General features: G+C 39.4%; 2 protein-coding genes across 6 annotated transcripts in view; one reads left to right on the top strand and one right to left on the bottom strand.

The window, feature by feature from the left end:
- On the bottom strand, positions 1 to 22,928 carry pde11al (phosphodiesterase 11a, like). Of its 2 annotated transcripts, XM_058083515.2 has the most exons (20): positions 21,836 to 22,928; positions 20,170 to 20,328; positions 16,576 to 16,665; positions 16,353 to 16,493; positions 16,225 to 16,289; positions 16,007 to 16,127; positions 14,635 to 14,710; positions 14,147 to 14,214; positions 13,847 to 13,939; positions 11,191 to 11,241; positions 10,952 to 11,098; positions 9,572 to 9,679; positions 7,993 to 8,102; positions 7,828 to 7,918; positions 5,172 to 5,272; positions 4,941 to 5,018; positions 4,803 to 4,866; positions 2,765 to 2,839; positions 2,186 to 2,269; positions 1 to 2,105 (listed from the first exon to the last, which is right to left on the bottom strand). In XM_058083515.2, the coding sequence occupies exons 1-20, from the start codon at positions 22,610 to 22,612 to the stop codon at positions 1,833 to 1,835; spliced, it is 2,772 nt and encodes a 923-aa protein (XP_057939498.2). In that variant the 5' UTR covers positions 22,613 to 22,928; the 3' UTR covers positions 1 to 1,832. The 2 variants fall into 2 exon arrangements, with proteins under 2 accessions (XP_057939498.2, XP_078653739.1); XM_078797613.1 differs by lacking the exons at positions 2,765 to 2,839; positions 4,803 to 4,866 and having other exon boundaries at positions 1,966 to 2,105.
- Positions 1 to 24,806, top strand: part of spmip4 (sperm microtubule inner protein 4) — a 43,024-nt gene that overhangs the window by 11,570 nt on the left and 6,648 nt on the right. For 3 of the 4 annotated variants that reach the window (XM_078797614.1, XM_078797615.1, XM_078797617.1), the window contains 3 exons: positions 16,020 to 16,143; positions 16,252 to 16,320; positions 22,544 to 22,717. The gene's annotated coding sequence lies outside the window, so the exon portion shown is untranslated. Of the gene's footprint in view, positions 1 to 16,019; positions 16,144 to 16,251; positions 16,321 to 22,543; positions 22,718 to 24,806 lie in introns of those variants that run through there. The other variant, XM_078797616.1, reaches the window with a different exon arrangement.

Here is a 24,806-nt window from a genome sequence, read left to right on the forward strand (position 1 = left end):
TCAAGTATATGCCAATCTCAAGTATTTTATTTCCAATTGCCACATTGACACCAATCAGAAAAATATAGCATCCAGCGGAAGAAAATTTTATAAATTTAGTAATTATAGTGTAAAATATATATGTTTGTTATTAAAAAAAAATCTATTCTCAACACCAAGCAGCAGAAATATTGTCATCCTTGAGGGAAATGTCATGCAAAGCCAAATCTCATCAGGCAGTTAAAGGCATCAAGTCCGGTATCAAACAAGAATCAGCATGCAGTGCACTGACTAAATACAGAAAACAACTCTACTTTTTTGTTACAGAGACGGTTTTCAAGGAAAAACAGCACATATTCAAATAAGTCACCTTTCTCATTTATACAACGTTTTCAGCTTGAAGCAACACTCACAGTGGTTGAGGAAAAAGAAAACAACCTTGAGATCTACAGTACATAAAAAAAAAACATAATGTGGTCCATTGTGTTAATTCTTTATGCAGCTTACATACATGCCTCACAGTTCTAGAGCTGATTGAAGAACATGCTGTTTACACAATAGCCAAAGGCTCAGTTAAGCTGCAGATATTCCCAGCAAGGCCATGCAGCAAAAGGTAAGAAAGCAAGGCAACAAATTCATCACATTCAGGAACAAGATCTATACATTCGGGATGGGGGAAAAAAAAACCCCCAACACAGTCGATCAGGGGTGTCCAAACTTTTCCAGCGACGGACACATTGTGAAAAATGATAGGCTGCAAGGATCACTTTCATTGGTAAAGGAAAACATGAAGATATGCTAACAGGTTATTCAATTATTCATTCATTTTCTACTGCTTATCCTCACGAGGTTCGTGGGGGGGGGGGGGGTGCTGGAGCCTATCCCAGCTGTCTTGGAGAGAGAGGCTGAAGTCTTTTCATAAAAAGCGTTTTTTCTTTTTTTTTTTTTAGTCAGGAACTGATATTTTCCTGAAACTTACCTCTGTTCTACTGCTGATTACTATCCATCAATCCATTTTCTATGCCGCTTATCCTCACTAAGGTCGCAGGTAGGCTGGAGCCTATCCCAGCTGTCTTTGGTCGAGAGGCAGGGTACGCCCTGGACTGGTGGCCAGCCAATCACAGGGCACATATAGACAAACAACCATTCACACTCACATTCATACCTATGGACAATTTGGAGTCGCTAATTAACTTAGCATGTTTTTGGAATGTGGGAGGAAATCGGAGTACCCGGAGAAAACATGCAAACTCCACACAGAGATGGCCGAGGTTGGGGTTGAACTCGAGTCTCTCAGCTGTGAGGTCTGTGCGCTAACCACTCGACCGCCGTGCAGCATGCTAAAAACAACGCATCTCAGCTTTGTGATCTAGGGGACCTATTATGCTAATTTTTGGCCCTTTGTATTGAGTTGTGGACTCCTATAGAGCAGCTACACACAAAAGCTTTCCAGATCTTCCAGAATCTGCACCTTTTCCAAATGTATTTCCTTCATTTTCCAGAACTGGTTGTATCTAGGCTGCGCGACGGTCGAGTGGTTAGCGCGTAGAGTACCCGGAGAAAACCCACGCATGCACGGAACGTGCAAACTCCACACAGAGATGGCCGAGGGTGGAATTGAACCCTGGTCTCCTAGCTGTGAGGTCTGCGCGCTAACCACTCGATCGCCGTGCCGCCCTTTCTACCGCTTTGACTATCTTTAAGCTAGCCTAGATGTTCTTCATGGGCGTGTGGCTGAGCTCCCACATAAGTCGAACTGTGCTTTCGTTTTACTTTGAAAATCGATATCAAGCATGCAGGAAACGATTAGACCCACCTGCAACTTTTTAAAAATAATTTCAGTAATACCAAACCTAACATTCCTCCTTTGCTCCAGCTGTGTTGTGTGGCTCCAAATTCCACACCTGATGACCCTTTGACCCCAACTTGGTGTTTTCCGCTTGTTTGACAGTAGACTCCTTCCTGGCTTCCACAGCCTCGGGGTTCTGACCGTGTTCATTGCTCTCATTGTTCACCGAGGCGTCACGTGGGCGCTCGTTAGACGAGCACAGCTCCTGCCACCTCTTTCGGTTGGCGTCGATCCCTTCCACCATTGGCTGCAATTTCCTGTTAAGCTTCAGCAGTGACTGAGGGGAAAAATACATTTGAATTTGACTAGCTATGTTAATAAAACAATAAAATGCGTGATGCCTTATGTGTAAAATACCTGATAAAGAGGTTTACAGATGCCATCTATCCAGTCTAACTGCAGGGCAGGTAACTCATCTTTGCGATTGCGGTCAAATATGGCCTACAAATGCACATCAGTTGAACAATTTTTGGTCCCGGTATTGACCCCTGGGGTACTCCGCACGTAATATATGAACTTCTCCTAGCTTTGCGTATTGCTTCCTGTCATGATTGATTGTAGCAAAGGCTTTTGTCAGATCCATGAATACTGCGGCTTCACACTTTCTATGATCTATAGCATTAGCGATTTCCTCCGTAATTTTGATTGGCGGTATGGAGAAATATTAACTCTGTATCCATACTGACTTTCTTATAGTAATTTGTTTGTATTAATAAATTTATCCAGCCTATTGTTGAATAGCTTTTGTAGAAGTGTTGTAGTAAGGAGAATGAAATAAATATAAATAAATACATAATGTAAGTATACAAACAATATAAATATTGGTGTCAGATTTTTACAATTTATATAATTGTACAATTAATATATTCAATAATAATTGCGTCATGGCTCAAAAAAAAGTAACAACAAACTTGAGTGAGGAGTGGGTGTTCTTACCGCTGGGGTCAATTTCAGCTCTGACCTCTCCCTGTCACCTTGTTCAAAAAATTCACTTGTCACCAGCTCGGCAACCTGAATGGACACGTTACATAAGTGCAACAAAATATACACTTAAAGACGTCAATAATATTTCATTGGTACATATCAGGCATAATTACATGCATATATGGATTTGCTGTATCGCAGATTTTTAAAATGCAAATGTTTGTTCTGCGTCCTTGTGGTGTATTAGAGCGATATATTTGTGCTGTTTACTACTGCTATCAGCAGAGGGTGTCTCAGTATGTGTTTATGTGCATGTACGAACCACAACAGTCCTGATTGGCTAAGGGAGAACCCACCCATTGTCAATCAATCTCCTTCATGCCACTTCCTGTTTTGCGGTCAATGGTTGCTAGTAAACTGTGTGAGCCATAGTCGTGAGTTGCTTGCTAACCGCCAATAAACAATAGAAGAAGAAGCTAACTAGACTAAGGTTAGCTTCTTCTAACTTTAACAAGGATACAAAAATGCTACAGCCGAATGGTGCCTCAGGGAGAACCCACCCATTGTGTTCTGCGTCCTAATTGGCTGTAGATCATTGTCAATCAATCTCCTTCATGCCACTTCCTGTTGCGGTCAGTGGTTGCTAGTAAACTGTGTGAGCCATAGTCGTGAGTTGCTTGCTAACCGCCAATAAACAATAGAAGAAGAAGCTAACTAGCCTAATGTTAGCTTCTTCTAACTTTAACAAGGATACAAAAATGCTACAGCTGAATGGTGCATCAGGGAGAACCCACCCATTGTGTTCTGCGTCCTGATTGGCTGTAGACCATTGTCAATCAATCTCCTTCATGCCACTTCCTGTTGCGGTCAGTGGTTGCTAGTAAACTGTGTGAGCCATAGTCGTGAGTTGCTTGCTAACCGCCAATAAACAATAGAAGAAGAAGCTAACTAGCCTAATGTTAGCTTCTTCTAACTTTAACAAGGATACAAAAATGCTACAGCTGAATGGTGCATCAGGGAGAACCCACCCATTGTGTTCTGCGTCCTGATTGGCTGTAGACCATTGTCAATCAATCTCCTTCATGCCACTTCCTGTTGCGGTCAGTGGTCGCTAGTAAACTGTGTGAGCCATAGTCGTGAGTTGCTTGCTAACCGCCAATAAACAATAGAAGAAGAAGCTAACTAGCCTAAGGTTAGTTTCTTCTAACTTTAACAAGGATACAAAAATGCTACAGCCGAATGGCGCCTCAGGGAGAACCTACCCATTGTGTTCTGCGTCCTGATTGGCTGTAGATCATTGTCAATCAATCTCCTTCATGCCACTTCCTGTTGCGGTCAATGGTCGCTAGCAAACTGTGTGAGCCATAGTCGTGAGTTGCTTGCTAACCGCCAATAAACAATAGAAGAAGCTAACTAGACTAAGGTTAGTTTCTTCTAACTTTAACAAGGATACAAAAATGCTACAGCCGAATGGCGCCTCAGGGAGAACCTACCCATTGTGCTCTGCGTCCTGATTGGCTGTAGATCATTGTCAATCAATCTCCTTCATGCCACTTCCTGTTGCGGTCAGTGGTTGCTAGTAAACTGTGTGAGCCATAGTCGTGAGTTGCTTGCTAACCGCCAATAAACAATAGAAGAAGAAGCTAACTTGACTAAGGTTAGCTTTTTCTAACTTTAACAAGGACATAAAAATGCTACAGCTGAATGTTGCCAGGACGAGACACAGTCAGAGGTGTGAAATATGTGTGACTCACTTAATAATTTCTTGTGTCCAATTAATTTATAATTAAAATTCAAAAGAAATTTGAACTTTGAGAGTGTTTAAATAAGAGAAATGTGAGATAATGTTAATGCTAGTCTAGGAAAAGTATGATATGGTGAGTATGGTGATTGGTTTTACAGCCTTCAGACATATATAATATTTTTAAAAATTGGGAATTATTTTGGGAACCTATCGGCCGCGATAAATTACCGCAACCAAAACCATGCAAAGTAGTGAAGTATTTTGTAAAAAAAAAACGGAACTAAGCAACATGATTGAGTCTCTAACCTGTTTGGATATCTCCCAAGGCCGAGTGACCGCACCCAAATCGCAAGCCGTCATCAACATGGATCTGCCAAAGACCAACAAAACTCATTCAAACTATTGATTTCTACTCATTACATACTTTTACTTTCTACAAAATACCTGAGCACCTCTCTGTGTTTTTCATCCGTCCAGCTGAATTTTCCAGCAAGAACACATTCAAAGAACTTGCTCCTACGCCTTTCAAATCGGAGAAAGACAGTCAAGGATGTTGGGGGGGGGGGAATAAAAAAGCAGCAAGACTTTTTACATAAACATGTGGAATAAAAGAAGTGAATAGATAACTCAATCTTTCCCGCTTTGGCTTGTGAATGCCCTGAAAGGACTACTTACTCAAAGTGCAAAGTGAGGTCTGTGGAGAGAATGGCCTGCTTTAATAGTTGCATCATGTTGCTGTATTCTTTGGAGCAGAGGTTGGCAAAGATATTGTGACCCTGAAACATCAATTATGGAAAAAAAAATAAAATAAATCCTATCGCAGGCAAGGATGAGTAATAGCAGCTAAAATGTCCAGTGTATCGGCTAAAGTCATCGCTCACTGTCTCATCAACTTGTCATTAGCGATAGTTAATTAGCAACATGTGTATGTGCTATGGTCAGATGAATCCATAGAGAAGGCTGCTCTTGATAATGGACAAAGAGACTCTTGTTTATAAGAAGTCAAATGCACCTCAACCTCTATTAGATAACCAATCACTGTCAGGAATTGAGTACATTGGGAGTCAATTTGTGTTGCTTCGGGTTCAGTCCGCACTAATATACCCCATAGGACCAATTAATGAACTCCGAGGTTACAGTATTAGTTTGACCTCTGAGGAAAAAGTCATTGTACTTCGAAAAGTCTATTCATAGTGAATATGAGTTAATCGCTAGATTAACTATTCTAAAACAGAAGAATAACTCTTAGTAGAGTGCACAAGGAGTTTGCATTTTCACATGGTTTGGGCTGAGATTATTTTAATTACCGGTTAATCGTCGGGCTGCACGGCGGTCGAGTGGTTAGCGCAGACTTCACAGCTAGGAGACCGGGGCTCAATTCCACCCTCGGCCATCTCTGTGTAGGTTTGCATGTTCACTATACACTATCATGCTCGGTGTTAGCATTGGTAGCATGTTAATATTAGCATAGTAGCATTTTTTGGCATTTTCATGGGTAGACACATATGACCACTTAGCACTATACTGCTAGGTGTCAGCATGCCAACATTAGCATGTTAGCATTGCTAGCATGTTAATATTAGCATAGTAGTATTTTTTTGGCATTTTCATGGGTGGACACATATGACCACTTAGCACTATACTGCTAGGTGTCAGCATGCCAACATTAGCATGTTAGCATTGCTAGCATGTTAATATTAGCATAGTAGCATGCAATGCTATTTTCATGGGTGGACACATATGACCACTTAGCACTATACTGCTAGGTGTCAGCATGCCAACATTAGCATGTTAGCATTGCTATCATTTTTAGCCATTTTCATAAAGAGACACTACTATGCTAGGTGTGGCTGCATGGCGGTCGAGGGGTTAGCGCGCAGACTTCACAGCTAGGAGACCAGGGTTCAATTTCACCCTCGGCCATCTCTGTGTAGGTTTGCATGTTCACTATACACTATTATGCTCGGTGTTAGCATGTTAGCATTGCTAGCATGTTAATATTAGCATAGTAGTATTTTTTTGGCATTTTCATAGGTAGACACATATGACCACTTAGCACTATACTGCTAGGTGTCAGCATGCCAACATTAGCATGTTAGCATTGCTAGCATGTTAATATTAGCATAGTAATATTTTTTTGGCATTTTCATGGGTAGACACATATGACCACTTAGCACTATACTGCTAGGTGTCAGCATGCCAACATTAGCATGTTAGCATTGCTATCATTTTTAGCCATTTTCATAAAGAGACACTAGTATGCTAGGTGTGGCTGCATGGCGGTTGAGGGGTTAGCGCGCAGACTTCACAGCTAGGAGACCAGGGTTCAATTTCACCCTCGGCCATCTCTGTGTAGGTTTGCATGTTCACTATACACTATTATGCTCGGTGTTAGCATTGCTAGCATGTTAATATTAGCATAGTAGTATTTTTTTGGCATTTTCATGGGTAGACACATATGACCACTTAGCACTATACTGCTAGGTGTCAGCATGCCAACATTAGCATGTTAGCATTGCTAGCATGTTAATATTAGCATAGTAATATTTTTTTGGCATTTTCATGGGTAGACACATATGACCACTTAGCACTATACTGCTAGGTGTCAGCATGCCAACATTAGCATGTTAGCATTGCTAGCATGTTAATATTGGCATAGTAGCATTTTTTGGCATTTTCATGGGTAGACGCATATGACCACTTAGCACTATACTGCTAGGTGTCAGCATGTCAACATTAGCATGTTAGCATTGCTATCATTTTTAGCCATTTTCATAAATAGACACTAGTATACTAGGTGTGGCTGCATGGCGGTCGAGGGGTTAGCGTGCAGACTTCACAGCTAGGAGACCAGGGTTCAATTTCACCCTTGGCAATCTCTGTAGGTTTGCATGTTCACTATACACTGTCATGCTCGGTGTTAGCATGTTAGCATTGCTAGCATGTTAATATTAGCATAGTAGTATTTTTTTGGCATTTTCATGGGTAGACACATATGACCACTTAGCACTATACTGCTAGGTGTCAGCATGCCAACATTAGCATGTTAGCATTGCTAGCATGTTAATATTGGCATAGTAGCATTTTTTGGCATTTTCATGGGTAGACGCATATGACCACTTAGCACTATACTGCGAGGTGTTAGCATGCCAACATTAGCATGTTAGCATTGCTATCATTTTTAGCCATTTTCATAAATAGACACATCCAGAAACACATATATACATACAACACATTTAGAAAACATCACCCTTTTGCCTTGTGTTTAGTTATTATTATTTATATTATTATTATTCATTCTCATTGCTCATATTAGACACATTGGCCTCACCTCGCTTTGCAGGATCATGACCGCATGATTGAAGTGATGGTGTTCCAGTGTTGCTGACGTCCCGTAGAGCAAGGCCAAAGCGGAACCCGTTCTAAAGGAACAGCAGCGTCATTAAAATTGCACTTTTTAAAAAATAGCATCAACGTTGTAAGACTCAGGTCTTACTTGGCTTGAAATGCATTATTGGTGCCACGATGGTCCAGATCATGGCACAGACAGCCAACCATCAAAGCCAGAATCTCAGCTTCGGATAAAACGTCCTGGAAGCTGGCGGACTATGAACAAATAGAAGTAATGGAGGCATTAAGATCTAAAATAATACTGATCAAAATTTTAAGACCGGTTGAAAAAATTGCAAAAAGGTACAAGTCTTAAGGTCTTAGATCTTAACTTTTTTTTTTTCAACCCGGCCACTTGCTCCCAGGTAAAAGACCTGTAAGGTGTCTTTGTGTTAAACTACACACTCTCAGATATTTGTCTTCTTGCACAGTTGTCTGCGTCGTTTTTCTGTCCTTGTTAGACCCAGTTTGTGCTGCTCTCTGAAGGGAGTAGTTAACAGCATGGTAAGAGATTTTAGTTTTAGTTAAGATTTTTTAGATGGGCTTTCTTATAATCTATAATTTTATAATCTTATAATTTATTAATTGGTAATGGTAATGGTAATGGTTTTATTTCATTTGAACATGCATCAGATTACAATTGAATGCATCACATAATCAGTTCACAGTTCCACATGTCCAAAAGGAGTAGGAAGAAGCAAAGCTTATTAAATCCTACCCCTACATCTGGTACTTTTACAATCAGTAACTGTTACATTTGTTCACTTCCTGCTTTCCATAATACAGTTTAAGGTTTTTTTGTTTTTTTTTTTAATAATGCACCTCATACCAAAGTATGAGGTGATATGACCATACAATGACATATAATGGGTAACCATAGTAACTGTCAATATAGTGATATGTATAGCACATCATGACTGGTTCAAGACTCTTCATCCTTGTATTTAGCAAACATCAACTGCTTGTATTGTTTCTTGAATTGGCTCATCGTTGTGCATTGTTTGAGGGTCTTACTCAATCCATTCCATAGTTTGATTCCACATACTGAAAAAACTGATAAAAATGTTACAGAAATGGAAAAAAATTGTTTGTGAAATGCATGAAAATTTGTTTTTCTTTGCAAAACAAAGAAATTTGCAAGTGAGCGGTTGTATTGTTATACATATATATATTTTTTTTTTGAACAAGAGGCACAGAGAGGTGATGATGCAACTCCACAAATTAGGAGCTCACACTTGGTGCATTCACAGTCACATTCATATCTACAGGCAATTAACCTAGCATTTTTTTGTACTGTAGGGAAAAAAACACACATGCACTGGGAGAACATGCAAGATTGCAGATTATAAAATGTAATAAAAATTTTCATCAGAGGTATATGTCCACATATTTTTGCTGCTTTGTGTGTAATATGACCTAAACTGTTGAAAGAACACCAATGGGGCATAAGAAAGAGACCACAAGCAATAACAAACGAGATGGGGGGCAGTCGGGCAAATATCTCATGGGTCAGCTCAAGGGAAGCTAGACGCTGGAAGGGCGCATAAATCCTAAAATACAGCGGTTTGTTTTGAGAGCATTTATGACTCACCGGTGAACGGGTCACATGACTTCACGTGTTAATTGATTAGGACAACACAAATAAACCGTTGAGGGTTGACGGCCATGTTGCAGGGGGAACTTACTGTGATCATAGCGAACATGCACTGGGAGACGTTGAAGGCGTGCCTCCAGTTGTGATAGGCCACAGTTCTGTAGTTCTTTCTCACTGTGAGAAGCCAGCGGCACAAAACCTGATAAAAGACAGGTCAGATCCACGATAAGTCAAAAATATGATTATGATTTGAATTCAGAACACCTTTAAAAATCATTTTGACGGTGTTGTCATGTTCTGAGGGGCCTTATTTACTCTTATTATGTCTACTATATTGGGTAATATGAGTGTAAATGTGACTATAGGGGTGTTATTTCATGCCTAGAGGGCTCTAATGTAATACTTTTTTTAAAAAAAGTAATAGTAAGAGCTAATCAAATCTAAGTTTGAAGCATCTTTGGATTTATAAAATGGCTGTGAAAAAAACCAATACTATTTGTAAGCTAAATGTAATATCTGGAGTATTTTGATATAGGGGTACTATTTCATGCCTAGAGGGCTCTAATGTAATAAAAATTTTTTTAAAAAGTAATAATAAGAGCTAATCAAATCTAAGTTTGAAGCATCTTTGGATTTATAAAATGGCCGTAAAAAAAACAATACCATTTGTAAGCTAAATGTAATATCTGGAGTATTTTGATATAGGGGTACTATTTCATGCCTAGAGGGCTCTAATGTAATAAATTTTTTTTAAAAAGTAATAATAAGAGCTAATCAAATCTAAGTTTGAAGCATCTTTGGATTTATTAAATGGCCGTAAAAAACCAATACTATTTGTAAGCTAAATGTAATATCTGGAGTATTTTGATATAGGGGTACTATTTCATGCCTAGAGGGCTCTAATGTAATAAAAAAAATTAAAAAAGTAATAATAAGAGCTAATCAAATCTAAGTTTGAAGCATCTTTGGATTTATAAAATGGCCGTAAAAAAAACCAATACCATTTGTAAGCTAAATGTAATATCTGGAGTATTTTGATATAGGGGTACTATTTCATGCCTACAGGGCTCTAATGTAATACATTTTTTTTAAAAGTAATAGTAAGAGCTAATCAAATCTAAGTTTGAAGCATCTTTGGATTTATAAATTGGCCGTAAAAAAACAATACCATTTGTAGGCTAAATGTAATATCTGGAGTATTTTGATATAGGGGTACTATTTCATGCCTAGAGGGCTCTAATGTAATATTAAAAAAAAAAAAGTAATAATAAGAGCTAATCAAATCTAACTTTGAAGCATCTTTTGATTTTATAAATGGGCGGAAATTATAGTAGTATGTAGTAGTAGGAAATTGTAGTATTAAAAATACTACACTCAAGCTTACTATCGTGACGACAGTTTGAGAGTGGGGTTGTTTACTTTTCCGCGCTAACGGCTATTTCGCGCTATTTCTACTACAACAGACCCTCACCTCATAGTCTATTTTGAAAGTCTGGACCACCCCGAGTTCCAGGAACATCCTAAGCGAAGCTGTGATCATAGCATCGTTGTCCAAAGAGAAGTCGTTGAAATGAAGCTCATCGATACCCAATTCGCTGCTCAGGGGGATTTTAGCTGCCTTTTAAAAGGAGGGGAAAGATGGCTGTCAGTCACATGGTAGATGCCAAGAACGTTTGTTAACATTCAAATACGTCATGTCGTGTTGATTACCTTGAGACGGTCTACTTCTACCTTTGAGCAGGTAGCGTGGTAGGATAACATCTGGCAAAAAACAAATAATGTAAATGAATGCAAAGCACAATATCTATCTATCCATTCATCCATCCATCCATCCATTTCTCTCTCTCAATCTATCTCTTTCTATCTCTGAATCTATCTATCCATTCATCCATCCATCCATCTCTTTCTCTCTCTCTCTCCCTCTCTCTTTCTATCTATCCACCCATCCATCATCCATCCATCCATCTCTTTCTCTCTCAAGCTATCTCTTTCTATCTATCCACCCATCCATCCATCCATCATCCATCCATCTCTTTCTCTCTCAATCTATCTCTTTCTATCTATCCATCCATCCATCCATCCATCCATCTCTTTCTCTCTCTGAATCTATCTATCCATTCATCCATCCATCTCTTTCTCTCTCTCTCTCTCTCTTTCTATCTATCCACCCATCCATCATCCATCCATCCATCATCCATCCATCTCTTTCTCTCTCAATCTATCTCTTTCTATCTATCCATCCATCCATCCATCCATCCATCCATCTCTTTCTCTCTCTCTTTCTCAACCTATCTCTTTCTCTCTCTGAATCTATCTATCTATCCATTCATCCATCCATCCACCTCTTTCTCTCTTTCTCTCTCTCTCTCTCTCTCAATCTCTCTCTTTCTATCCATCCATCCATCCATCTCTTTCTCTCTCTCTCTCAATCTCTCTTTCTATCCATCCATCCATCCATCCATCTCTCTCTCTCTCTCTCTCTCTCTCTCTCTCTCTCTCTCTCTCTTGCTCTCTCTCAATCTATCGCTTTCTCTCTCTGAATCTATCTATCTATCCATCCATCCATCCATCCATTCCTCTCTCTCAATCTATCTCTTTCTATCTATCAATCCATCCACCCATCCATCTCTCTCTCTCTCTCTCTCTCTCAAGCTATCTCTTTCTCTCTCTGAATCCATCCATCCATCCATCATCCATCTCTTTCTCTCTCTCTCTCAATCTATCTCTTTCTATCTATCAATCCATCCACCCATCCATGTCTTTCTCTCTCTCTCTCTCTCAAGCTATCTCTTTCTCTCTCTGAATCTATCTATCTATCCATTCATCCATCCATCCACCTCTTTCTCTCTTTCTCTCTCTCTCTCTCTCTCAATCTCTCTCTTTCTATCCATCCATCCATCCATCTCTTTCTCTCTCTCTCTCAATCTCTCTTTCTATCCATCCATCCATCCATCTCTCTCTCTCTCTCTCTCTCTCTCTCTCTCTCTCTTGCTCTCTCTCAATCTATCGCTTTCTCTCTCTGAATCTATCTATCTATCCATCCATCCATCCATCCATTCCTCTCTCTCAATCTATCTCTTTCTATCTATCAATCCATCCACCCATCCATCTCTCTCTCTCTCTCTCTCTCTCAAGCTATCTCTTTCTCTCTCTGAATCCATCCATCCATCCATCATCCATCTCTTTCTCTCTCTCTCTCAATCTATCTCTTTCTATCTATCAATCCATCCACCCATCCATGTCTTTCTCTCTCTCTCTCTCTCAAGCTATCTCTTTCTCTCTCTGAATCTATCTATCTATCCATTCATCCATCCATCCACCTCTTTCTCTCTTTCTCTCTCTCTCTCTCTCTCAATCTCTCTCTTTCTATCCATCCATCCATCCATCTCTTTCTCTCTCTCTCTCAATCTCTCTTTCTATCCATCCATCCATCCATCTCTCTCTCTCTCTCTCTCTCTCTCTCTCTCTCTCTTGCTCTCTCTCAATCTATCGCTTTCTCTCTCTGAATCTATCTATCTATCCATCCATCCATCCATCCATTCCTCTCTCTCAATCTATCTCTTTCTATCTATCAATCCATCCACCCATCCATCTCTCTCTCTCTCTCTCTCTCTCAAGCTATCTCTTTCTCTCTCTGAATCCATCCATCCATCCATCATCCATCTCTTTCTCTCTCTCTCTCTCTCAATCTATCTCTTTCTATCTATCAATCCATCCACCCATCCATGTCTTTCTCTCTCTCTCTCTCTCTCAAGCTATCTCTTTCTCTCTCTGAATCTATCCATCCATCCATCATCCATCTCTTTCTCTCTCTCTCTCAATCTATCTCTTTCTATCAATCCATCCACCCATCCATCTCTTTCTCTCTCTCTCTCTCTCTCTCTCTCTCTCTCTCTCTCTCTCAAGCTATCTCTTTCTCTCTCTGAATCTATCCATCCATTCGTCTATCCATCTCTTTCTCTCTCTATCTCTCTCAATCTATCTCTTTCTATCTATCCATCCATCCATCCATCTCTCTCTCTTTCTCTCTCTATCTATCTATCTATCTATCTGTCTATCGAAATCATTTGAAAAAAATATTTTTATATTGTGGACTTATTTTTCCATTAGTGGGTCTTGAAATCTTTATGTTTGTGACCCAAACCAGACCTTTTTCTCTCCATAGTTTACTTTTCCTGCCATACGCTTGGTCATAAAATGGGCTTATTATGATTATGTAGCACCGTGGTGGTGGCCATGACATTATTGTGATTTATTTAACATTATGGCTATGTTTTGTTGCAGTTATTATCTTTCTGCAGTAACATAGCACAAAAAAATGTAAAGAAAATACTGGAAAAAGGAAATATCAATAAATCTTGCTCACATCCAGCGCTACCGACTGCTTGGCCCACGTCTTCTTCACTTGATTGTACATCATAGTGTTGTTGATGCCCAGTCCACAGAAAATCACAAACGCCTTCCAACAAAATGACAAAAAAAACAAAGAAAAATTAACAAAAAGATATATTTTGCATATCTGTAAGTGTTTAATCCAACATTAGGAGGCAGGTACACAGCTATATAGACAAACAACCATTCACACTCAATTTTATCAACCTCAATGTAAACAATACAGTATGCATTCAGTGTTTTGATTGATTTAATCAATGATTTGATTAAAAACCTCAAACAGTCTCTGATCTGCGTCATTGAAGGTCTTCCTGTCGAGGCGATTCAAAATTTGTGCAACCCCTGCAGAGGAAAATGAAATATGAATGAAATATAATTTGAATAGATAGATTCAACATGCTGTTGATCAACACCATGAGTTCAAGGGACTCAATTATAAATGCCACATTGACCGACCTTGGACAATTAATTAGAGACAATAATAATAATAAGAGACAAAATACATATTGTGGATATCTAAAAAAAACAGATCAGATGATTGCTTTATAAGAATTTCTTGAGTATATGGAATTTTGCCCTTTTTGCCCTGAATGGGATTCAACTGCTGACTTAATAATGAATTGCAACCAACTAACCAGGTAAGACCCACTAGTTTATATATATATAAATATACAAAAAAATGTAAAATAGTATATAATATATAGACTACCCCTACCAATAACAACATTTTTTACAATATATAATAATTCTGATCAAACCTACCAATAATCTGATGAGTTATATTCCAGATAGGCACACACAACACCGATCGGATATGAAATCCTGATGCTTGATCCGCCTAGAAGCAGAAAAAAAAGTGTGTGGATATGACGGTGACAGAAAGCAACAAACCAAATCATAACTAGAAAAGCACCTCAGACCTCAGACCATAAATATTGTTCCTACATTTATTTTATCTTCCGCACATATTTCGATTCCTTGATCATGAAAACATACCACGGAGGGGTTTGAATGACTTCAAGAATACTAACAACTCCAGCATGCCGATGTTAGCATGACAACATTTAGCATAATAGCGCTATGTGTTTGTATAAGGGCCTACTTCCGCAAATGCTAAAAATGTTAGTATATTTGTTAGCATGCTAACACCTAGCATGATAGGGACGAATGATAGCTATCATGATAGCATAGTAGTGAAGGTCATATTCATGAAAAATCGTAAAAAATGCTAGTATGGTCGTGTTAGCATGCAAGCTAACTAGCAAGCTTAGACCTAGCATTCATTCATTCATTTTCTACTGTTTATCCTCACGAGGGTCGCGGGGGTGCTGGAGCCTATCCCAGCTGTCTTCAGGCGAGAGGCGGGGTACACCCTGGACTGGTGGCCAGCCAATCACAGGGCACATATAGACAAACAACCATTCACACTCACATTCATACATATGGACAAATCTGGAGTCGCTAATTAACCTAGCATGTTTTTGGAATGTGGGAGGAAACCGGAGTACCCGGAGAAAACCGGGTACTCATGCACGAGGAGAACATGCAAACTTCACACAGAGTGTGGAATTGAACTCGGGTCTCCGAGCTGTAAGGTCTGCGCGCTAACCACTCGACCGCCGTGCAGCCACACCTGGCATACTAGTGTCTATTTTTGAAAATGGCTAAAAATGCTTCTATGCCGATATTAGCATGATAGCAATGCTAACATGCTAATGTTGCACTATACTATACACTATACTAACTTAGCACTATACTGCGAGGTGTCAGCATGCCAACATTAGCATGTTAGCATTGCTATCATGCTAATATCAACATGCTGACACCTAGCAGTATAGTGCTAAGTGGTCATATGTGTCTACCCATGAAAATGCCCAAAAAAATGCTACTATGCTAATATTAACATGCCAATGTTAGCATGCTAACACCGAGCATGATAGTGTATGTGTTTATTTGTGTCTACCCATTGAAATAGCAAAAGTATATAGCATCCTGGATTCAGACGGTGACTCAGATCACCCCCAAAAATTTAATCGGTTCTTCCATATCCCAATTCCAACATTTCCTGAAAATTCCACATAAATCCATTCTAAACGCTTGTCGTAATAACGAGAGAACTTCTAAAATAACCAACTTCTGAATCAAAGCGCGGGTCCTGGCACACGTCGCTGATGTTAACTGGGAGTCCCGTGGAGGCCACCAGTTCGGCGATGCTGTTATTGATCAGCCAATCAGAGCAAGACAGCTTCTCCATGCTGATATACGGATGAGGTGAGACAAATGAAACACTCGAGTCAGAATACAAATAATCACTGGAGGTTCCGTGGTCCTCCATTGTCATTCATCCATCACCTGATGTCACGATCCATATTACTCAAGGGGGACATCAGCTCAAACGTCTTGGAGAACTTCACAACCTAAAGAGAGAGACACAAAGGCATCATCATGGTAAGCAAACTGACCTTCTTATTTGGCTTTACTGGTGAGTTGATGTCCTCGAGGAGAAGCACAGAGCAGCGTTCGCACTGCAAGAGAGTGAGCGCTCGCTGCATGATCTTCCGCACGATCTTCTCCAAGTCGGTCTGCTCCTCAAACAGGTCGTTGACCACCTCCAGTAAAGCCTGAGAAAAAAACATGGACGATCTATAAGTCATCTCACATTCACATTCAATATATTCAATATATTATTGTTTAATCTCTCACCCGACTCCTTTCATACTCCTTGCGAGATTCAGAAAACAACTTGGCGTTTGATATGGATATTCCACAGAAGGGTAGATACATCTGCAGCACCTGATTGTCAATAAAAAAAAAGGCATTAAACATGTTAAAATACAAAATATATATATTTGGGTTATGGGTGTGGAACACTTAAACAGACTGAACCGACTCTTTACATCACTCAATGTGAAACACACTTCCTGATGCTGGAGCCTATCCCAGTTGTCTTCAGGCGAAAGGCGGGGTACACCCTGGACTGGTGGCCAGCCAATCACAGGGCACATATAGACAAACAACCATTCACACTCATTTAGAACACCTTTTGTGTTGTTTATGTTGGTATTGTTGTTTAGCCATTTGAGTTATTTGCACAAAAGATACAAATATTTGTGTCAAAGTGAAAATAATGGCTTTTCTCCCTTTTTTTTTTTTTAGTCAGGAACTGATATTTTCCTGAAACTTACCTCTGTTCTACTGCTGATTACTATCCATCAATTCATTTTCTATGCTGCTTATGCTGGAGCCTATCACAGGTGCATTTGGGCGAGAGGCGGGGTACACACAGGGCACATATAGACAAACAACCATTCACACTCACATTCATACCTATGGACAATTTGGAGTGGCTAATTAACCTAGCATGTTTTTTTTTTTGGAGTGTGGGAGGAAACCGGAGTACCCGGAGAAAACCCATGCATGCACGGGGAGAACATGTAAACTCCACACAGAGATGGACGAGGGTGGAATTGAACTCGTGTCTCCTTACTGTGCACTAACCACTTGAGCGCCGTGCAGCCCTCAACACAATACATACAATACACACTTACTAACTCATTTGTGACAGAGATTTGTGGAGATTCGAACCCCGATCTCCTGACTGTGGCCAACATGTCAACCACTCAACCACCGTGCAGCCTGTTTATTTAGCCGTAGTTTGTCTTGATCAGTGAAAATTGTCTAAAATTAACCTAGCATGTTTTTGGATTGTGGGAGGAAACCCACGCATGCATGGGGAGAACATGCAAACTCCACATAGAGAGGGCGGAATTGAACTCGGGTCTTCTAGCTGTGAGGCATGCGCGCTAACCACTCATCCACCGTGCAGCCCCATGGTAAAGTATTACTTATTTTCCTTCATGTTTACTTGTGTGAGAGAGAACTGAATAGCATCTTGTCTGCTGTCAGAACTCAGTCAGGATGCATTCATGGTCTCACAAAAAGTTGGATTTTTAAAACTCATTACAAAGACATGCATTTTCCCCACACAGGTGTTAAAATATTCAAACATTGCAAAGGGAGCCACAACAAAGAGGCTGAAAAGCCACATGCGGCGCTGGAGCCGCTGGTTGCTGACCCCCGGTATATACAGTACTGTATGTACTCGCTATATTACATCTCTATATTGATTTGGATAATAATGTAGGCTTCAAGGAGGTTTAAATGCCTGGTCTGGTCTAACCTTTCTACACAACTTCATTCTGCCACCTAGTGGACAAATGCTTGAACATCGCTGTGAGACCAGGGGTTCAACTTCCCAAAGGGTCTGGAGACAGTTGTGCAATATACAGAATGTAATATAGCGAGTACATACAGTACTGTATATACCAGGGGTCAGCAACCTGCGGCTCCAGAGCCGCATGTGGCTCTTCAGCTTCTTTGTTGTGGCTCCCTTTGCAATGTTTGAATATTTTTTAACACCCGAGTGGGGAAAATGCATGTCTTTGTAATGAGTTTAAAAAAATCCAACTTTGTGTGAGACCATGAATGCATCCTGACTGAGTTCGGACAGCAGACAGGATGCTATTCAGTTCTCTCTCACACAAGTAAACATGAAGGAAAATAAGTAATACTTTACCATGGGCTGCACGCCGTTCGAGTGGTTAGCGCGCAGGCCTCACAACTAGAAGACCCGAGTTCAATTCCACCCTGAGTTTGCATGTTCTCCCCGTGCATGTGTGGGTTTTTTTCCGGGTACTCCGGTTTCCTCCCATATTCCAAAAACATGCTAGGTTAATTAGCGACTCCAAATTGTCCATAGGTATGAATGTGAGTGTGAATGGTTGTTTGTCTATATGTGCCCTGTGATTGGCTGGGCACCACTGAATGGTGAAGTAATACTTTCCCAGAACTACTTGATAATTCCAAAAAATATATTAGAGATCATTTTTAAAAAAAACTGGTGGGAACTTGTTTGCGCCAGAGTAAGCAAATCAGGTAAGTTTACTGTACTTTACACATATATTTATGTAAGTTTATCTCCAATACTAGCAAGAGTACTCCAACTCGTCTTTTGTTATCTGAACTACTTTGATACTCCCTAATTGTTTTAAACATATGTTTTGCGGCTCCAGGTTATTTTTCTTTAGTGTGCAAGAGGGTAAAATGGCTCTTTTCATAGTAAAGGTTGCCGACCCCTGGTGACCCCGGAAGTACTGGAAGAGTGAGGTAAATTTCTTTACATTTGGGTGTTTTTTTGTTGCCTTGGTGTGTCCTATCACATGACTTATTCAATTTATAAATACCACTGAATGTCGACGTTCAGTTTTCGGATTGTTTAGGATCGGTTTTGTCTGTGTTGACCACATCTAGAAGCAAAAACTTCTAAAAAGAACTAAATTTGAAACACTTATATGCGAGGACTATGTTAAAAAGCCATAGCATTTTAGTTTGTGGAATCAAACTATGGAATGGATTGAGTAAGGAACTCAAACAATGCACAACGATGAGCCAATTCAAGAAACAATACAAGGATGAAGAGTCTTGAACCAGTCATGATGTGCTATATATATATCACTATATTGACACTTACTATGGTACCCATTATGTCATTGGATGGTCATATCACCTCCAAAAAAAATAAAAATAAATAAATTAAAAACAAAAACAAAAAAAACATAAAATAAAAAAAATGAAAATTAAATTAAAAATATAAAAATTAATAAAACAATAAAAAAAACTATATTAAAAAAAACAAGTTTTAAATTTTTTTTTACAAATTATATTAGGAAAGCAGGAAGTGAACAAATGTAACAGTTACTGATTGTAAAAGTACCAGATGGAAGGGGTAGGATTTAATAAGCTTTGCTTCTTCCTACTCCTTTTGGACATGTGGAACTGTGAACTCATTATGTGATGCGTTCAATTGTCATCTGATGCATGTTCAAATGAAATAAAACCATTACCGTTAAAAAACAACCAAAAACCAGAGAGCCGTCTATGCGGGAAAAACGAGTAATTGTGAATCTGACAGAAGATGGGAAGTCAATCAGAACCGTTTAGAATGTCCTGAAGAAGAAGAAATACATCGCTGTTTTACTAAATAAAATATATCAAAAAGGGAAACCGGTGAAAACATCAAAGCAGGTGATTACGGAACAATTGTGAGAGCTGTTAAAAAAAACAATTGTGCCATCATCAACAACCTGCAGAGGGTCAGGGTGAAGGTATCATTATCTGTTCATACAATGAACAAAAGTACAATAGCTATACAAACCACTCATTAGCAACAAGAATATGAATACCAGGATGGAATATACCAAGAAGTACACAGATGTGTTTTTCACGTTTTCCCCTCACCTTCTCATCGTCCTCAGTGAAAGGTGTTCCGGTGGGATTTTTATTGATTGCCTGTACGACGCCAATGACCTCTCCGTCACTATTACAGATAGCCATACAGAGAATGGACTGAGTCTTGTATCCTGTTAACTTGTCTATCTCGTCACTGAAGCGATGGTCCTGGGATGAAAGGCACACAGTTACATATATCATAAACCATTCATAACATTATCTTTGACCCGTGTTTTGTACACTGGCATTACACACAACAATGAGCACAGCTATTGAGCATGACATAATGTGTCATAATAATTACTTCAGTCATGTCAAAAATAAGGACACGACAGAAGAATAAGACTCTATACAGGGCTCACCAGTAAATAAAAGCCATGTACGTAGAGCAACATGTATGTGTATATAAAGATAAAGAAAAACAACAACCATCCATTATAAATACTAAAAACTCAAACAATGCACAACGATGAGCCAATTCAAGAAACAATACAAGCAGTTGATGTTTGCTAAATACAAGGATGAAGAGTCTTGAACCAGTCATGATGTGCTATATATATATCACTATATTGACACTTACTATGGTACACATTATGTCATTGGATGGTCATATCACCTCGTACTTCGGTACGGGACAAAAAAAAAAACAAAAAAAAAACCTTAAACTATATTAGGAAAGCAGGAAGTGAACAAATGTAACAGTTACTGATTGTAAAAGTACCAGATGGAGGGGTAGGATTTAATAAGCTTTGCTTCTTCCTTCGGTATGTGACAAAAAAATTAAAATTAAAATCAATATTACAATTAATATTAAAATTAACATTAAAATTAATATCGAAATTAATATTAAAATATTAAAATTAAAAAAATAATGTACAGTAAAAAAAGTAAAGCAAGTAAAAAAATACTTAAATTATATTAGGAAAGCAGGAAGTGAACAAATTCCTGTTACAGTTCCTACAGTAACTGATTATAAAAGTACCAGATGGAGGGGTAGGATTTAATAAGCTTTGCTTCTTCCTTCAGTATGTGACAAAAAAATTAAAATTAAAATTTAAATATTAAAATTAAAAAAATAATGTACAGTAAAGTAAAGTAAAGTATTATATTAGGAAAGCAGGAAGTGAACAAATTCCTGTTACAGTTCCTACAGTACCTGATTATAAAAGTACCAGATGGAGGGGTATGATTTAATAAGCTTTGCTTCTTCCTACTCTTTTCGGACATGTGGAACTGTGAACTGATTATGTGATGCATTCAATTGTAATCTGATGCATGTTCAAATGAAATAAAACCATTAGCATTACCATAAATACACTACATCCGACACAACCCATAATAAAGCCCTCTTTTGTGATTAAGGACAGTATAAATAAAGTTGCAAAATGCAAATTTGTTATAGTGACCATACAGATAATGGAAGGTAGTGGAGATGTCCAACAGGAAGCTGTAGTGTCTAATAAATACACATTATATAAAGTAAACAATATACAAAAACATGCAGAAACTGTATTTAACCTCCACATTTGCGTGACTTAAAGTATTTGCAAACAAAATGTGTTAAAATCTGCATAATAGTGCATATATTGTAATAATATAATACTCCATTGATTTGACAGATGATAACCAGGTACTGCAGTACTTCCAACTGGATGATACAATGGAAGTATTTTACCTCATAAGCGTTGGAGATGTTGACGGTCTCTCCATGCTCCGCCACGTATCCAATGATGCCCTTTCCCCAAGGCACCTGCACCTCGTTGGAGTTGAGGGTGCTGGATGAAGGTCTGACTGTGGTGCCCGAGTGCACGTCAAACAACTTGGACACCAGAGTCCTCTTGTGAGCAGGACCCTCCACTAGGAAGAGGGAGCACCTGTCCGCTTCCACTAGGATGCACACGTTGATCAGGATTTTATAGCTCAGGTTGGTCAAGTCCAGATCGTTGGAGATGTCCTTCACCAGCTCCAGGAAGAACTCCCTTTCATTGGTCTCTCTGAGTCGACACTTGTGGTCCGTGGCTGTGGATGCGTACTGGGGTACGCTGACTCTGGACTCCAGCAGGGCGCTGAGGATGTGCGCGGTGGTGGGAGGAAGGGAGCTGGCTTTACGCAGGAGCGCGCGTCGCCTCATGCTGGACTGGGGGTCCTGCTGGCTGAAGCTGGCGTGCTCGTCGTAGGTTCGGTGCGCCGTGGTGGCTTTGGACCGGGCGAAGTTGCGCCGAAGCTCCAAGTGAGACGATCTCCGACGGAGAGCGTCCGGATTGGCCGGCCAGAGAGTGGGGTCCTTCGCTGGGACGCGTCTCTCCTCGACTGTGGATACTTTAGGGGCTTGGTGCTCCCTCATCCACCTGCTAATGTGCTCGCACTTGGCTTTTCGAACCAGATACTCCTCAAAGAGGTCCGGGTGTCCGTCCAAGAACGCCTCGATGTCAGAGAAGTCAGAAGCCATCATGGTGGGAGATGCTGTGAGGAGCGAACGACGCGCTCGAATGCCGGAACATAACAGTGAAGCTGACGTAGGGGCTGACCTCCTAACGTGGATCCATTCATTACCAAGGTGATCGCCGTTTCATCAAGTAGCAGCTACAGGTGGCGAAAACGTTCAATTCCATCAATAACCAAATCTATCGATCGTTTCAAGTTACCTTCATCGGGTGGGTATAAGCGTATACAAAACTACTTCCAACAATTGCATTGTTGGAAACTTTTCAGTATGAAAAGTAGCTATTGGCTGTCGTAGACCTCGCTACATGACGTCATCTAATTTGCATATTTCATATGACGTTGTATAATGCTGTAGACAAAATGCGTTACAAAGTAAAGATGAGCGAGTACAGTATATCTAATCGGAGTGGGCGGGGCATAAACCGGAAGTCAGTGTTGTTTACCCGGAAATTGGGGCTTAAAACTGCATTATTTTATGTCTGAAATTAATTTGGATTAATCAAAAGTTGTAATATGTATCGTATATTATTCAGTGATCCTTGAGACTTTATTTATTTATTTACATATAATTATTATAGATATGAGCTGAGTTGGCGATTAATGCAAACATGGCAATAAACGTAACAATAACTATATTTTCCAACTGACTTTAAATCACCAGCCAAACCACCCGATGTTAAACAGGAAGTTGCTTTGTGTTTTTTTTTTTTCAAAGACGCATATATTCTTGAACAAATCGTTAAAAAAAAAATCCAGAAAATTGTCCCTTATATAACCCCGTTTACGGTACTTGATAATATGATATGGTGATAACCGCTTGTGGCTTCCCCGTGGGACAAAAATGAGCTCCAAACTAACCACATTGCTTGTTTGTTTGAAAACCAAAATGTCACTGTGTGTCACATTCGGAGTCTGAAGACCAGGTATTAGGTGGATAACTAGCTAGCTAGCTACAGTAGCGATAGCTTGGAAGGACCCAGATGCACTGACACTGGCTGAGTTTGTGCTCTTCCTAGCTGCAGTTAGCTAGCCAGCTGCCGCTAATGCAAAGTACAGCCAGTGACAGTTAGGCAGACGGTGTAAACAATGGTAATGGTAATGGTTTAATTTCATTTGAACAAAAAGGAGTAGGAAGAAGCAAAGCTTATTAAATCCTACCCCTCCATCTGGTACTTTTACAATCAGTAACTGTTAATTTGTTCACTTCCTGCTTTCTTAATATAATTTGTTTTTTAACGTTATTTTATTAATTTAATTTTTTTAATTATATATATATTTTTATTTTTATTTTTATTTTTATTTTTATTTTTATTTTTATTTTTATTTTTATTTTTATTTTTATTTTTATTTTTATTTTTATTTTTATATCACGTACCGAAGTACAAGGTTAAAGATGCAAGAATTGTGGAACGGCAGCAGGTTTTGGTCAGGGAGTGATCAAACACGCTGGCGTCGATTGGCGTGTGGGATGTCCGGTCGGTTTCTGTGATCGGCTTAGAAAGATGCAATCGCTCGATATTGATTGGCGGATGATCTATCAGAGCATCCCTGCTTTCTAGTGTGCATTACTACCGGTCAGGAGTGGAACACTTTAAAACCCACTTCTACTTGTAGTAAAGTAGATCGATTGATGCAATCAAGTAAAATGGCCAGCAGGAGACACTCTTCTTGTTTTATCTAGCACCTTTAATACCAGTCTAAGGAATCCAGATAATTAAAGCGAGATGAAAACAGTCAAATGTTATCATCAAATTACAAAGAGTGAATAAACAGGTTTATATATTGTCATCATTAATAATAGCATCATGTTTATGGTTGCCCTGCTGCACAGTACGATGTTAGTTGTTGCAAAATTACTTGCAATCAGTTTCTCATGTACTACATTAAACACAGCTAGACTCCCTTTATTGTCATTGCACAAAACACAGTAGTGAAATTGCCAACAAAATGTATAACATTATATATATATAAGTATAACAATCTCATGTCACGGTTCTATAGATAGATAAGACTATCACAAGTCCAATAATGAGGCGTTATCTTAAAAAAAAATACAAACATAACCCATAAGAGCTCATGTCAACAACACTGTCAATGTATGCATGATGTGCAGAAGCGGTGTCGTTCGTTTTTGATCCTCACTGAGCCTCAAGCTTCGCTTTAAGACGGTGAAAACATCTTTTCCAAGGCCAACTTTGGGA

The sequence above is a fragment of the Doryrhamphus excisus genome, linkage group LG17 (assembly GCF_037039965.1).
Source record: "Doryrhamphus excisus strain RoL-2023G ecotype Guam linkage group LG17, RoL_Dexc_Guam_v1.1, whole genome shotgun sequence".
Lineage (NCBI taxonomy): Eukaryota > Metazoa > Chordata > Actinopteri > Syngnathiformes > Syngnathidae > Doryrhamphus > Doryrhamphus excisus.